We start from the raw sequence: 16,908 nt of genomic DNA on the forward strand, positions 1-16,908 counted from the left end.
CAAAACACAATATTTGTTCTCTACCCACAGTAGGCCTGTGTTTTTCTCACCCAAAGCACAGTTTAAAGTATAACATGAGCTGCAGTCACTATTTCACGCTTGTTCATTTGTCTGACAAGAGAAAGCAGAGAATACACAGTACAGGTGATCACACAGAAGCATATTAACTAATTGACGACTCTCTGACCCACTTCTAACCAGATATTGGTTGTGAAACATACAACAAACACTGAAAACACAACTGAAAAAAGCATGATGAAGAGATTTAGATATTTTTGTTGTTAAAGTGTTTCAATGTAGACAAAACCTTACAAAAATGACCTGGAAATGCCAGCATGGATCCACACAATTAGACCAGATAGTGTGACTGTAGCTTTAGTTCTGGTTTGATCTAAAGTGGTCTGGTTTGACCTGGATTTGTCATTTGTTAGCTACATAAAGAAGCATTTGACTCAGAGGGATTTATTTTTTATTTTTTTTTATTTTTTTTTTCATCCTGCATTTATGATATTCAGTTCAATTCAAAATATATGGCGCCAATTCATAACAAAAGTTATCTCATTGCACGTTTCATACAGAGCAGGTCTAGATATGTAAATGTTTAAATAAAATCTGGTATTCAAATGACTGACAAGTCTCAAATAATAGTTGTTACATGGCCAGAACGAACAATTAATGGCCAATCCTTAGTAAAGGCCTGCTGAAGAGAGGAAGTGAATGTCCAACACTATCATGGCTCACATGGCATGTTCATTATAACATACATTTCCATAGCACTAATTCCATCAGTACAACAACAACATCATGTCACACTCACTACTCTACTGTTTAGCACTTCAGACATGGAATATGTAACATTGCTGCTTTCATCTCTTAAGTGATGGCTGTTCAGCCATGACACAGGCTGCATCATTGATGGATTTTAAAACTTATTTTGTAGCTGAAGCCTTAATAAATGATCATTGTGAGTGTGAGGAACACTCACCCCTGCTTCTCTTATGAATACACTTTTATCAGTTAATGTCATTAGAGAGCAAATTTGGTACCTGTTTTATAACACACAAGCACTGACAGGATGTTAAGTTGCAACCCTCTTTAACTCTTATCAGGTCACATTCTGCATGTGAAGGGGAGAGACTATTGGTCAGATTATTACTGTGGTTGTCATGGGTTTTTAAACTCTTTTGCTCGAGAGGGCAGATATAATTTTTATCTGATCTGAGAATAATCTTCTCAACAACTTAGGTGTGCAGTATGAATACATTGCTACATGGTTAGCATGGCCTTATATGGTTTTTGTTGTGGGAGGCACTCGCTGCCCCTGGTTATTGGCTCTCTCACAGTGTTTCCCAGAGACAAATGTATTACACTGATGATAGAAGGAAGAACTAAATTCACATTTATCTCTCTCTCTCTCTCTTTGTTAAATCTGACCGCATTCTGTTCAAACTTGTGCTGTGGTACAGAAATATTATGAGGTGTGACCTAATGACCAGGGTACGCATGAGGAAGAATGACACCAACATGTTAAATTGCCATCAGGTTATTCTTACTTTTAAGGGGTGCATGCCTATAAGAGGCCTTTCATGTCTTCTACAGAAATACTGTTCTCAGTCATTAATAAATTCCATTGCTTCTACTTTGCTGTTTTTTATCTGTTGTTAAACTGTAGATACTGCCAGTGAAACTGGCCTTTTGTGTAAAACATCTAGGCAGGAATGCTGGAGAAGTTTAAATGAGTGAAGTTTAATTCTAAATGAAAGAAAGAGGCAAAGTTGAAATGACTATTAAAAAAATTGTCAATCACAAAAGTTTTTCAATTAAAATAAAAATTTTGATCAGCAGAGTAAAGAGTTCTATTGTTGTCGCTATTTATGAAAGTACTGCTGTGGAAATAGACATTGTGCTAAAGTTAATATGTGAGCCATCATTTCAATACTAGCTTTAACAGTCAGACTGAAATCTTCCTGGTAAAATTTACTCGCGTGGTGTGGCCAAAGCAGGTTGGACAGGAAACTAGTGTGGTTTGGGTTGTTTACATAAACTGTGAGAGGTAACATGGCTAACAACAAATGTCACGATCCTTGCACCCACTATAGTCAATCTGCACACTTCTTCATTGCTGCATGTATTATTTCACCATGTACACATGGAGAGCCTCACGATTTCACTTGTCTCAATTTCACTTGTTCTCTCCCTCTGTCTGCAACCTCATCCCATTATTGCATGTTACTAACACAACTTCTCCCCTTTCTGGTAGTCTTGTGCTTTCTCGTCCCTCTCCTCTCTCCTCCTATCACTTCCTGCAGGTTTTCTGGCTCTGGAGCTGTGGAGTCTGGATCTGTGGCTGCGGGTCACCTGCTGCCCCCGTGTTCCTGCTCGACACCCTCTACTGCAACGACTATTGTTACTAGTCCTATTGTTATTATTGTTATTATAATCATTAACATTACGATTATTATCATTAACACTACTATACATATCTATACTATTTTTCATTTAGTCTATAGCAACATCACCTTTACTGTCTGTACCTCTGTGTGTATATTGTGTAGGCTGCCTCCCTCTCTCTCTCTCTCTCTCTCCTTCACCCCCAACCGGTCGAGGCAGATGGCCGCCCACCCTGAGCCATGGTTCTGCTCGAGGTTTCTGCCTCTTAAAAGGAAGTTTTTCCTTGCCTCTGTCTCCTAGTGCTGCTCTTGGTGGGAACTGTTGGGCTTCTGTAAATAACATCACAGAGTACGGTCTAGACCTGCTCTTTTATGAAAAGCGCTGTGAGATAACTGTTGTTGTGATTTGGCGCTATATAAATAAAAATTGAATTGAATTGAATTGAATTCCATCAGACGTCAAGCTAAGCTCATTTAGCAGGTCAATTCATGACTCTAAGCTGTTTCGCCCCATTGTGCTTAGAAATGAATGGGAAGCTAATTTCAGTCTGACTACATGAAGAGCCAAATAAGTTTTACTTAAACATGGGAAATAAGAAATCAAGGTCTGTCTCTAATGTAAGGCCTGGTTCTCAGCAGTATTTATATGTAATTTACAGTGCTAGCCCAAAAAGGGTCGTCCCTTCTCCTATGAGTTGAGCTGACATCTGATCTGTGTTCGGTGTATTGTCAGACTGACCTTACTGTGTGTGTCATCCTTGTCTTCAGGCTCTAATCCCGTAAGCAGAATGAGACTCTGGCTCTTGCCCTCCCTTAAAGACCTCTTGGTCACATTGAGTCTCCTCTCTCCTAATGGAGTCCCTCCCAACTGCTCAGTTAGATGGGAGGTGACCACAGGACTTGGGATGCGACTTGGGATGCGACCTGGCAAGACCGGAAGTTCCTCTTCTTCCAGGTTGGAAAGCATAGCAGTAGTGAGGTCAGGGCTTGTGGCAATAGTGGGGTAAGAGGGAGCTGTCTCACTGGGAGGCATCACCGTGGTTAATGTCTTGGCAGGTCCCATCGTTCCTCTCGCATCGTCTGCAAGATGGTGGCTGGTGGCAACGGTTCCTTCTGTGGTGGCAGCATCATTACAAACGTTAACATCCTCCACTGATCTTGCCCCTCTCCCCTTCTCTCTCTCCTTGTCCCTGTCCCTCTCTCTCTCCCTTTCTTTGGCCTCACGGAGGGGTCGAATGAGGTCTGCAATGGAGGTCCTTTTAACCTTCACCCCCTCTCCTCCTCCTCCTCCTCCTCCCTCTCCCCCTCCTGCCTTGGCAGCTCTGCTGGCTCGAGCCCTCTTGAAGGCAAAGAAGTCGCCAAACTTTTTCTTGATGTTTTTGGTGGGAAGCGTGGTAGTGGTGGTGACAGAAGAAGGGGTGGGGGGAGTAGAGGAAGTAGAGAGGGGTGCAACATCAGTGGTAGTAAAGGATGTATCAGTAGATGAGACAGAGAGAGAGGTGACGGTGGTGGTAGAGGATGTGATATTGTCAGATGAAGAGGAAAAGGGGGTTGAGGCTGAGGGGGTGAAGCTTGACTCTGAGGGAGTGGCTTGGGCAGGGTTTGACTCCTCCCACTGGCCTTTTCTGCAGCAGGGAGACAGCAGAAAGAGCAACAGACAAGAAGAGACACTCAGTACTACAACTACTGCTACAGGACTCAAGACACATGCTCAATTCAGGTACACAACAAGAAAGGTCATGCAAACAGAAGACAGAGCAAAAACATCTCTCAGTGATTCCTACTTTCTGCTCTACTAGAGGCCAGAAAAGTTGGGCTGGATATTCATTGTCCCCTAATTATTTTGGTTACCCTGACTTTTTATCGAACATCACCGTCAGGTCAAAATGTCTGCTGACCAACTAGAAGTACCTCAGAAATGAATGGCTGGAGATTTAAATAAAAATGCCTTGGTTGAACTGGAATATTACTAATAATTCCATCACAACGCAAAAATGTAAACTCTGTATACACCTCTTAATCTAAAAGCAGAGCTCATTCAGCCAAGTGATCCTTTTGATTTCAATGATTCATGCAGTGACATGCACAGACTTTCTAACACCCCGTCTACAGAATCCATGTTTTTGTAGTCTACTGTAACAGCATTGGGTTGTGAGGTGATTCTGCCATAACACACATAAATCCATCCATGAAGGGAACAGATATTTCATTGCAACCACTGCTGCTGCCTACACTGGTTGGGGGAGGAACAGTTTTTAGGCTTCAAATCTATTTTCTCCACTTACAGACAGAACAACAGGATTGTGTATTGGGCTGTGAACTCCAGTTCTGTGGATGAACAGCTGCGGTGGACAGCAGCTGCTGATGTGATGCTTCTGCTACATGACTGATGACGACAAAGGTCACTGGACATGGTTCTATAATTGAATATTGAATGTTCCCACTCCCCACTACACAGACATGGGAAGTATAATTAGAGTTTAGGCTATCATCATATAGGCTAAACTATAGGTTTGAACCAGGGGCCTCATTACAGAAAGAATTCCTGCTTGTCCTATCTTAAATAAAGTTTTACAGAAGCAGTTCTTAACTCATGGCTGTGTCCTGTCCTATCTCAGACCTTGTATCTTATCTTAATTTAAATAATCCTAAATAGAACTGCAAACCAGATTCGTCAATCGGCACTGATCCTGTCATGCCAGTATCTGTGTTCAGAATGTACATGAGACTGCCTGTATCCATGACAATGGCTGTCTTCACTTGTCACTGGTTAGCGAGCTTGCTATAATGGACAAGAAAAGACAGGCATTCAGTTTTAGCGATGAGTCAAAGCATTAATCGTGTCGGCCCAGGATAAAGATTTGAACAGATGGCAAAATCAGACAGAAAAATCCTAAATGTGATCCTAAACTGAGATAAGAAAGTATTTCAGAAGTTTCTGTAATGAGGCTCCTGATGGCTGGTAAACCTGAAATAATGATCACAAGAGATGGTTACCATCCCCTCAATAACCACCTGCTAACACATGATCACAGTCACACTAATGTCATCAGTTATAACGCTTGAACCAGTTACATTCACAGATGGAGAAATTATTTTATCACACACCAAGCTAACTGCTCCTAGCCGTCACTAACACAGCTTTGGTGCTGACTTAAATTTAAGTGGATGGTTACATCAGTCACAGCAATTATGGCAAAATAATGCACTTCCAAACAGAAACCACAAACAACGTCAGACTGACTGAGTGATTACAAAATGGCATTTCATTCTTAATATCGGGCTAAACATTTACAACCATCTTTATCAGATTGTGTTCAGTGAAATGACAGAGCAAACTCAGGCACACAGGATTTGTTGAATACAGTTTGTGTTACAAAAAAACATTCACCATGCAGTCTACACATACAGCTACACGGCTGAAATAACAGTACTCTCTTATCTAAGCAGCATTTATCAGGAGTGTTTGTACTTTGTTTTCTTGAAAATGCAAAAAAACAAAACAGCATATAACGGTAGAAGCTCTCTGTTTACTTACCAATTACAGTAAATAGTCAATAATTTAGAGCATCAAGAATGGGACAAAGAACAATTTATCATCAAAAGGTGTGGAAGTTGGTCCCAAGCGAGAGCTGCCTGTTCTCACACTATTCTAGTGTATAACTCCTGCCAACTCTGTCAGTGTTTGTGTGGGGTTTAACTTTTTTGTGTGTTATAGTCACGTTAATAAATGTGATGCATGTAACTATAAAGGTGGTAGTACACTAGAAATTAAATCAAAGCGGGTCTGTTCACAGAGTATAGGCTTTGATCTCCACAGTGTGAACACGCTCAACATTCCGGCTTGTCAAAATATTGTGTCAGTGACACGATGTGCATACAGTACAAACCACACTTAATATACAAGCTGCCTCCATAGAATACATTTTAAACTTGTTGGAACAGCATGTGTATTTTTAAAAATTTGTTTGCAACCACCTGTTTTCCAAAAGTTACTTTAAAGGAGCACTCCAGTGATTTAGTATTGCACTTTCATAAATTTGGGGATTCTGTTTGTAATGCAGGCCTTTTGCTCCCCCAGAGAAGACATTATACAACTGTTTTCACAGATTGAATAGCACTTCTCATGACAAGTAAACTGAGCTGACATGTTAATTCAGTGGACTGCCCCTTCAACCATTCTGTAGTTGCTGTACACTCATTTAGAAGTGATTAAACAATGTTGGTAGGAAATGTTCAAAAAAGATTTTTTAAAGATAATCAAAAGTTTTGCAGACTCCTCTAATTTCAACATTGTGTTTGGTGAGTTGAATGTGGAAACAAACACCCTCATGAGACAGATGTGTGATGTTTAAAGAAGGTAAAACACACGAGATATTTCCTTCATTCATTGTTTTTTTGCTACACAGCTTTTCACAGCTGTCCACTTCACAGCTAAACTCTGCTAACTGATCCAGTTATACATGGACTTCTGTGGACCTATATGGGTACCGCAGATACTATTTCCATCCTTTTCATTAACAAGTAAACAAGTATGTGCTACTTGGGCTTTACTCCCCTCTGCTTCTGAATGTGCATTTGTTTTTTACTGTCATCTGAATGTAACTTTAATGCTGTGTGATCCTACTTATTTGTTAATTATGTGAAAAAAAAACAACAACAAAACATATGAGCTGGAGTAGCTAGGTTATGCAGGTAATGGGAGAACTCGTGTACCATAGTGCTGACTGATAAATCATATTTTCACTGTCATCGCAATATGAACATGCATGATTTTATTTAGGGATAGGCACTCTTCATAAGTTTCTTCCACTTTTCATTAAAATAAATACCATAAACTGTATATGCTCTGCCTGGGTGTCCTGCATTTCGGGTCCAATCCCTTTATTCCTGAGTCAGCACATGTGGTGACACTATTTTTTTTTCGGTGTGTGTCTGTGTCAGAGTTATCATACCACCCACAGCTCTCTGGAAAACTGTGTACACCTGGTCTGAAGTCTGCATGAGGTGTGCGCATTCTCACTGCACATTCTTCTTTTAGAAATACCAGTTTGTGTCAGGGAAATGGTGTGTCCTCTAGTGGTCCCCTTATGCCTCGATATCATGTGAGAGTAGACTAAATACCAAAAAATTTAAGAAAACACCACAGCATCCCTTCATGGCACCCCCAATATAACATGCATATATGTACACAGATAAAACAAACAAACAAACAAACCAAAAAAGGTTGCAAGCATTTTAATGGGACATTAAGCCACCTCAGACTATGTCGAGGGCTGAGATGTATTAGCATTTCTTTGTCAAATCTCTCCATCACTGCTCTGTCACTATTTTTCTGACTGCTGAGCTGAAAACGTTGTTGACAACTCACAACTGTGAGTTGTCATGTCATGAGCTGCACCTTAACTGGATATTAGAGTTGTTGATATAGTGATTTTGTGTGTGCATGTATAAGTTCAACTCACAGTGCATAGTCAGGGATGATTTTCTTGGTGAAGAACTCCTCTACTCCTTCATCCACTCTGCCCATCCCCTCACTGGTCTCAATGTCTACCTTTGAATCTGGCTCCTGTAACAGAAAACCCAAAAATATAACATACAGTGTGTACACATTACATTGTGTGTGTGTGTGTGTGTGTCTATGCATGTTTATTTGCCATTTGGAAGAGAAAGAAAATACACACAGTCCAATATTCCTGGTTTTTCTTTGAAGTGGTTCATTAAACAATCTGTCTTCAAATGTAAAAACCAGCAAAAAAAAGGTCAAGGTATTTTTGACTTTTGACATGTATTATTAGTGTGAAACTGGTTTGTTTTAAGATATCCTTATCCTAATCTTTACAAATGTCACAGGATAAACATACCCTGAACGTTACATTCTAATCAACCACTAGGGGGTGCTACAAATGCAAACAATGGGCATGGCATCCTACCACTATAATTGGAAAGCGGTTTGTGTGTTTTGTGTTTGTCTGTCCCACCATTCCTGTCACCCACATTCCTCCATCCCATCCAAACATGCCCCAAACAAAAGATCAGGGAGCCGGCCTTTGCATATGGTGTTTGTTATTAGTGTTTTTTAACATGCGCAGCTCAAACCACAGATAAACTGTAAGCTTGGTTTGGTGGGTGGACACTGTAAATATTTCACTCTGGGAAACTGTTTAATCCAGTAGGTGGCGGTAATGCAACATTTATGAATGCCAACCATCATAAAACACCAAAGAAGAAGAAGCTTTGTTAATTCCCAGTGAATCTAAGTTTAGGGAAACTAGCGACTAATAACGTTCGGAGGCTACATCATGGAAGAAGATCTGTGTGAAGATGGGGGCCAGCTGGTCCGCACAGATTTCCAGGCAGGATGGAGACACACCGTCTGGGTCAGGAGCCTTCCTGATCTTCTGCCTCTGGAAGAGCACAACCTCTTCACAGATCTTGAGTGCAGGTGAGGGTTCAGAGAGGGGGGGTCACAGCTTCTCAGAGGGGGAAGGTGACTGTTTGAAGATGGTGTTGGAGCGGGGGAGAGGTGTGACTGTGGGCTTTTCAAACCTACAATAAAAGCCATTCAGCTTGTCTGCCAGTCGTTGAGTACCAGCAGTGTTGGGGGATGGTCTTTTGTAGTTTGAGTGTCCGTAGGCTTCTCCACACTGACGCAGGATCGTTGGCTGCAAAGCTGTTATTTAGCTTTTCAGCATAGCACCTCTTTGCAGCTTTGACCTCTTTAGTCATTGTGTTCCTGGTCTGGTTGTACAAGACTCTGTCCCCACTTCTGAAGGCCTCTTCCTTGGTCTGACGAAGCTGCCTGAGTTTCGCTGTGAACCAGGGTTTTTGGTGGTTGTATGTGCGGAAGGTTTTAGTCGGCACACACATGTCCTCACAAAAACTGATGTAAGATGTCACAGTGTCAGTTAGTTCGTCCAGGTCAGTGGCTGCAGCCTCAAAAACACTCCAGTCAGTGCAGTCAAAGCAGGCCTGTAAATCCAGCTTTGACTCGTTGGTCCATCTTTTCACAGTCTTTACAACAGGTTTAGCAGATTTCAGTTTTTGCCTGTGTGTCAGGATAAGATGAACCAGACAGTGATCAGAGAGTCCCAAGGCTGCACGGGGAACAGAGCGATAGGCGTCCTTTAATGTTGTGTAGCAGTGGTCCAGTGTGTTAGTGTGCCTGGTGGGACACTGAATATGCTGTCTGTACTTTTGAAGTTCATGGCTGAGGTTTGCTCTGTGTAAGTTCCCGAGGAAAATGAGCAGGGAGTCTGGATGTGCCGTGTCTCCACGTTGGTGTAGTAACACCTCAGGTGGCCTGAGGTGGAATGTAAACTGCAACCAGGACAAATGAGGAAAACTCCCGCAGTGAGTAAAAAGGTTTACAGTTTATGAATAATGTCTCTAAGTGAGGGCTGCATGATTTCTTCAACAGTGTGACATCTGTGCACCAACCTTCGTTTATGTAGAGACAGAGTCCGCCTCCCCTTGTTTTTCCTGTGAGCTCTGTTAGCTAAGCAGCAAATGTGAGCAGTTGAAAGACAGATGTTTAAGAGCTCTCCTCTGGTAAAAGTTACCAGAGAGGGATGGCAGAAAACAGAGTTAATAAACAAAAACACAAAAACATTGCGGAGCGTAATCCCGAGGCTGCTATCCTCCGCGGCGCCATCTTTTACTTTTAATATGGCAAACAAGAGAGGAGAAACCGCACACCCCTGCCCGCAGCCCCGCTGAAGAGAAAATGGAGCAGAAAGGCTCCCATTTACTTTTGATCTGGCTATTGGATTTTCATATAATGTTTGAATTATTTTGATAAAATCTTCATGGAAGCCAAAACCACATAGAACTTTATATAAAAAAAAATTGTTGAATTTTCTCCTGTTTTGTACTCAAGCTCATTAGTCTCAGGATTTCTTTTTTATTTTATAGAGGGAGCTGTTGGCCTGTTTTTATCTTTCATTTATAGGCTAATTATGATGCTTTGACTCCAGCTTCCAAATATTTTTGTTTAAGGAACATAAGTTTCTTTTGTATTTCCTGCGTGTACATTCAATCAGTCACTTTCTTGATTTTGCTGATTCGTTTTTGTAGTTGCTTTAATTCTAACTGTAGTGTTCTTAATTTTCCCTGTTTCAGTTTTTTTAATCGGGCTGTACGTGCAATGATGTTGCCCCTCATGACTGCCTTGAGTGCATCCCATAGGATGGGGAGCCCCACCTCCCCTGTATCATTTAGGTCCAGATATACTAGAATTTCCTTCACTAATGCGTCTTTGGTTTGTGGTTACTTATACTTGAATTTAGCCTCCACAGTGTTTGTCTCGATGTTTGATTCAAATTGACAGTAAGATAAATCGGGCCGTGATCTGAGATATCAATATTCCCTATGTCACAATAAATAACCCTAATAATTCTATTGAAGTCTGTACTAAACATTAGGAAGTAGTCTATCTGTGTATAAACAGTGTTGAGTGTTGATGAGAAAAGTGAGTATAGTCAAGGTCTGTTGGGTAGAGCTCCCTCCACACATCAATAATAGCATTCATAATAGTCTTTATATTTTTACGTGTCCTAATTTGTCTAGAAGTTGGTCTTGATGAGTCGAGTTTGTCATTTAGATGTTGAGATCACCGCCACATAAAATTCCTTCAGCCTCTGAGGCCATGATGTCAAAACCTTCTTTATAAAAATCCCATTCACTGTTGCGTGCATATATATTTAGCAAAGCATAGTACCTTCCAACTTCCCTTTTATCAATACATACCTCCCTTCACTATCTGTTTTTTCATAAATATGTTCATAAGTGAGGGTATTGCTTATTAAAATTGCAACCCCTCTCTTGTTGCCAGATTTGTGTGACGATGAGCCCACATATTTGAATCCTGACCTTCCCAGTTTTATATGCTCAGTTTCACCCAGATGGGTTTCCTGCAAAAAAGCAATATGCTTTCTTTCTTCAACTTGGACAGTATCTTGCCCCTTTTATTGAGCTTGAGCTTTAGTGTTAGCGTCTCCAAGTTTACAAAGCTGGAAAGTTTGTCTTTGTGTCCTTAGTTTTCCTTTCCAAGGACTTTTTGTCTTTCAAGTTTCTGTTGTGGTGGCTCACTGTAACGGTGACAAGCAACTTCACGCCCCTCTTGAGTCAATAACTTTTAGAAGGATTGAGAAATGGGGTTCGGTTGGTTCGCTGCTTCACCGACAAGCTGTCACCATGTTGGAGTTTGCTGCTCAGTTTCATGGGGAGATTGTGTTGAATGCTGAGCTGAAATCCACAAACAGAATTCTGATGTAGGGCTGAGTGGAGGGTAGTGGAGATGGCATCCTCTGTGGATCTGTTGGTTCTGAAAGCAAACTGGTGAGGGTCCAGGCTGGCTGGGATGTTGTTCTTTATGTGCTGAAGAACCAGCTTCTCAAAGCACTTCATCAGAATGGGGGTGAGAGTTCAGACTAGACCCTGCAGACTTTTTAGGTACAGGAACGATGGTGGCTGTCTTGAAGCAGGTGGGAACCCTCTCCTGAGACTGTGAGATGTTAAAAATGTCAGTAACAACATCAACTAGCTGATCTTCTATCTTCGGTATATTGCCCAAGGACACTTTGACATGCAGGACGAGCGAACCACCAATCTCCTGATTAACAGGCAACCTGCTCTACCTCCTGAACCACAGCCTCCCCAGCAAGTTTACTCATACTCACATTCACATCTACTGCGAATACTAACAGTGGCCAGTCCTCTGGAGTTGGAGTAAACTTTACAGCTGACTCTTTGTTGAGGAGATCAAAGTGAGCGTAAAAGGTGTTTAGTTCATCTGGTACTGTGGCCTCACACATGATGGGGGAGCTCCTGCTTTTGTAGCCTCTGATGTTTTTGATGGCCTGCCACATGTCTTTGGTGGTGTTGGTGTTGAGGTCTCTCTCCAGTCTCTGCTGATGTCTCCGCTTTGCCTCCTTGATGCCAGCTTTCAGTCTCTATACGGTGCTGTGAGGGTTGGGTGGATTACTTTAAAAAAGTAATCCAGTACAATTGGTACTTACTTGTTAAAAAATGTAATCAGTAACATTATCCAAATACCGCAATATAAAAGTAATGTAACCCGATTACTTTTGGATTATTTCAATACCAAATAAGCAAATAAAGACAAGAGAATATCAAAGATGCGTTGTCTGCTCAGTCTATTTTTAGAGAAACATACAAGTATAAAAACTCCCATTCTCACGAAATCAAAATCAACGTTTAAATGTTTTTATGATATGCCTTGCACTATTTGTCACCAATATGCCAGTAACTGGCCCATCAATGACAAACAAAATGTTTTGTAAGTATTCTTAGTTAGTAAATTATTTCCTGGAAAAGTATTTTAAAATGCTGATGACTCATCCTGCACTCGGGGGCCTGTATTAATTGTGCCCAATGAAAAGCTTTCTCAATTTTTATGATGCTGCTGATGCAGAGGGTTTCTGGGACCAACTGGGCCCCACTGATTATTGTAAAAAAACACAACTTTATTTACTGATTGTGTTGAAACTGGATCATATTTGATGGAGAAAATGTTTTCTAGTTTTCTCTCTGATGTCCCCCTGTTGCTCTGCATCAACTCTGTGATTTACAGAGTTTCTTGATGGACAGGTAACTTAACTTGTTGCTGAAGCAACTGCTGTTGCTAAGCTGCCATTATCTAATTAGCTCAGTTAGCAACAAACCTGCAACAAATGGTCAGAAGAGCTTACTCTGCCTGTACTGGAGCTCGGAGCACCGAGGAAGTGTTTACTCAAGCACAGGAGGTTTTCAGGCCAGTGGCGGAGGGACACAGCATGGAATGATGGCGTGGAGCGGTGCCTGATTGGGAACCGGAGCCGGGCAAGCGGACAAGGAAACTGTGCCCTGCAGCCTCCCAGTGAACACGGCATGAACAGGACAGAACACAGCCTCAAAGGCCAACAAATCCGCTACCAAGATGATTTACAGAGTTTCTTGATGGACACAAGATCTTAATGGATATCTTTACTTTTTGTAAACTGTTCATTATCTGTCTGTATCTGTAGCTAGTTAGCTTGGTAGCCCCAGTGGTGCCAAGAGCCAAACCCGGCATGAAAACCACCACGGTACTGTATTCCCAGCGGTCAAACTGGCCTCTGTCGGTCTCGCAGGCCATGCTCGGTCCCAGCCCGGCTGCTGTCTTCACTCACTGGCAGCTGGAACCAGTCCACACAGAGCCTGCATGACGGGGTGGGGGTTGTAATGCACATTCAACTGCTGGCTACAGGTCAATCAATATCTGTGACAGGTTCCTCCCTAGTTTTGTGTTTTTACAGAAAACTTGTAAATAGCAAATAGTACTCCGCTTATCCGTAATCCCTATGTGTAATCACTGTTTTTACCAAATGTACCTGTAATCTGATTATGTCTTTTTTTCTGTACTCTAATGGAATACAGTCTTTTTTTGGTATACTGATTACGTAATATCGTTACATGGAATCCGTTACTCCCTGCTTGCTTCCTTGTCACCTGACTAAAAAGCAGCTTTTCTGGCTCTGTATAGAGCCCTCACCTCTCCATTCATCCAGGCTTTCTGGTTGGAGAGTGATTTTATCATCTTAGTGATCACCAAATCATCAACACATTTGATTTGTATGATGTCACTGATATATATTCCTCAAGGTTGATGTGGTTGTCCTGGGTGGTGGCCTCTCTGAACATGTGCAAGTGTGTCTGTGCACTGAAACAGTCCTGCAGAGCTGTTGTAGCCTGTCTACACTTTGACTATTTTTCTGTTGCCATAGCTTTCACAGTGAAATGTGCTGCTTTGCGGGGGAAATAAATTGCTTACTGTTAAATTAAGTTCTGAATATGGGTTGACCCTAATCAGCTGGGTGTAAGTGGGCAGAAGAAGCAGAAAAGACTTGCAGCCAAAAAGCCACGCTTCTGACATGGAAACAAGACCATGCGACTCAACTATGCATGGAAACACAGAAACTGGGGCGCAGAAAAATGGCAGCAGGTGCTATGGACTGATGATGCTGCAGCAGAAGGCAGTTTTTTTTGCCAAAGGACTGGAGAGCTGTACAAGAATGAGCAGGCAACAGTGAAGCATGGTGGAGGTTCCTTGTAAGTTTGGGGCTGCATTTCTGCAGACGGAGTTGGGGATCTGGTCAGAATCAATAGTCTCAGTGTGAGAAGTACAGACAGACACTTATCTATTCTGCAGTACCATCAGGGAGATATCTGATTGGCAAGACAGAAACATACCAACTAGGACAACCTGACAAAGGAACAAATGATCTGGACTGGTATATGTAGTGACAGACGTGAGAACATGTGAGAAGGTGACCAAGCAGAAGGTCAGGGCTGATGAGGGAAGTGAGGCATAGGGGCACGTTCAATCTGAAAACGGTTTGCACCATTTTGTACGGTTTCTGGGTTGAATAAACTTTGAGATATGTTTTCTGTTATTTGGTGTGTTTCTAAGGTGTTACCCAATCAGCAGCAATGTGAATATAAACACCACCATACTACCACGCTGGACATACTGCTGACGTACTGCTGACGTATTGCGGTAAGCGTGTCGACTCATTTCCGTTTCCGGTGCTTGTGTGTTGGTACCGTGTTGTGCTGCTCTCGCTAAATAACAGTTACATTTGTTTGATTACAGCGGCCAACTGTTCGCTAAACACTTATTCTTTACAGTAATTTAGCCTAAGCACTCACAGTTCTTTCCATCTTTTAGTGACTGCTGTTCAATCTCATAGTTGTTCTAAAGTTTTGGTAGCTGACGCTACAGTACTTTAGCTTAGCCGTTAGCGACTTTAGCTTAGCAGCTAGCGATGGCTTCTCCTTCTACCTCTCTCTCTCCTACTTTCTCCTGCTCGGTATGTCAGATGTTCAGTTACTCCTCTGCCTCCTTTAGCGGTAATGGTACGTGTAATAAGTGTAGTTTATTTATAGACATGGAGGCGAGGCTCAGTGATTTAGAAGTCCGGCTCCGCACCTTGGTAGATCAGTCTTTAGCTACTGTAGCTAGCCAGTCCCCGGTAGTCGGTGCGGAACGGCCTGAGTTAGCCTGTGGTAGCCGTCCCCCGGCATCTCCTGAGCAGCCAGGAAGGGGGGGGCTGGGTGACTGTCCGAAGGAGGAATAGTCATAAGCATTCAAAGCCCACGGGGCACCATCAACCTGTTCACGTCTCTAACAGATTTTCCCCACTCAGCGACACACCCGCTGAGAAACCAACTCTGATCATTGGCAGCTCCATTTTGAGAAACGTGAATTTAGCGAAGCCAGCGGCCATAGTTAAGTGCATCCCTGGGGCCAGAGCGGGCGACATTGAGTCTTATTTGAAACTGCTGGCTAAGGATAAACGTAAATACAGTAAGATTGTTATTCAGGTCGGCGGTAATGACTCCCGGGGTTACGCCAATCGGAGGTCACTAAGATTAATGTTGAGTCGGTGTGTACATATGCAAAAACAATGTCGGACACCGTAGTTTTCTCTGGACCCCTGCCAAATCTGACCAGTGATGACATGTATAGCCGCATGTCGTCATTCCGCCGCTGGTTGTCGAGGTGGTGTCCAGCAAACGATGTGGGCTTTGTAGATCATTGGCAGACTTTCTGGGGAAGACCTGGTCTGATCCGGAGAGACGGCATCCATCCCACTTGGGAAGGAGCAGCTCTCATTTCTAGAAATCTGGCCAAGTTTATTAGTGGACCAAATCCATGACAACCCAGAGTTGAGACCAGGAGGCAGAGTCACAGTTTAACACACTTCTCTGCTCCTCCATTTCAGGAGTTACTTAGTGAAAATCCTATAGTGACGGTGTCTGCCCCCCGACCATCGAAATTATTTAAAAAGGTAAACAGAAGAGGAGCTGTGCATAAAAACCTCATAAAAATTAAAACCACAAGAGCAATAGTGCAAACGAATAGGAGAGTTAAATGTGGACTCTTAAACATCAGATCTCTCTCTTCTAAAGGTGTACTAGTAAATGAACTAATATCAGATTATGATATTGATTTATTTTGTCTTACTGAAACCTGGCTGGGTGATGGAGAATATGTTGAAGAAATGAATCCACCCCTCCCAGTCATATTAATACTCACATTCCTCGAGGCACAGGCCGAGGAGGTGTAGTTACAGCTATCTTCGACTCCAGCCTACTAATCAGCTCTAAACCTAAACCAAACTATAAGTCTTGTTCTTAGTCTTTCACACCCAAGTTGGAAATCACTGCAACCAATTCTCTTCGTTATAGTGTACCGAGCACCTGGCCCGTATTCTGAATTCTTATCTGAATTTGCAGAGTTTTTGTCAACTTTAGTCCTTAAAACGGACAAACTTCTTATTGTAGGGGATTTTAATATTCATGTGGATGTTGAGAATGACAGCTTCAGTACTGCGTTTATCTCTCTGTTAGATTCCATTGGCTTCTCTCAGAGTGTTCATGAACCGACTCACTGTTTTAACCACACCCTCGACCTTGTTTTGGTGTATGGTATTGAAATTGAACATTTAGTGGTGTTCCCACAGAATCCCTCTTT

The 16,908-nt window shown here is 42.2% G+C and overlaps 1 protein-coding gene across 2 annotated transcripts in view; it reads right to left on the bottom strand.

Annotated features, from left to right (window-relative positions):
• The window catches only part of carmil2 (capping protein regulator and myosin 1 linker 2), a 94,146-nt gene that overhangs the window by 11,556 nt on the left and 65,682 nt on the right, over window positions 1-16,908 (bottom strand). For both annotated transcript variants that reach the window (XM_038706504.1, XM_038706503.1), the window contains exons 32-33: window positions 7,856-7,959; window positions 3,130-4,015 (exon numbers count right to left, since the gene is read on the bottom strand). In XM_038706504.1, the coding sequence (XP_038562432.1) occupies window positions 3,130-4,015; window positions 7,856-7,959 (990 nt within the window). The remainder of the gene's footprint in view (window positions 1-3,129; window positions 4,016-7,855; window positions 7,960-16,908) is intronic.

This window comes from Micropterus salmoides, unplaced genomic scaffold (assembly GCF_014851395.1).
Source record: "Micropterus salmoides isolate LMB-PRFRI ecotype aquatic unplaced genomic scaffold, ASM1485139v1 Ms_hic_scaffold_8, whole genome shotgun sequence".
NCBI lineage: Eukaryota > Metazoa > Chordata > Actinopteri > Centrarchiformes > Centrarchidae > Micropterus > Micropterus salmoides.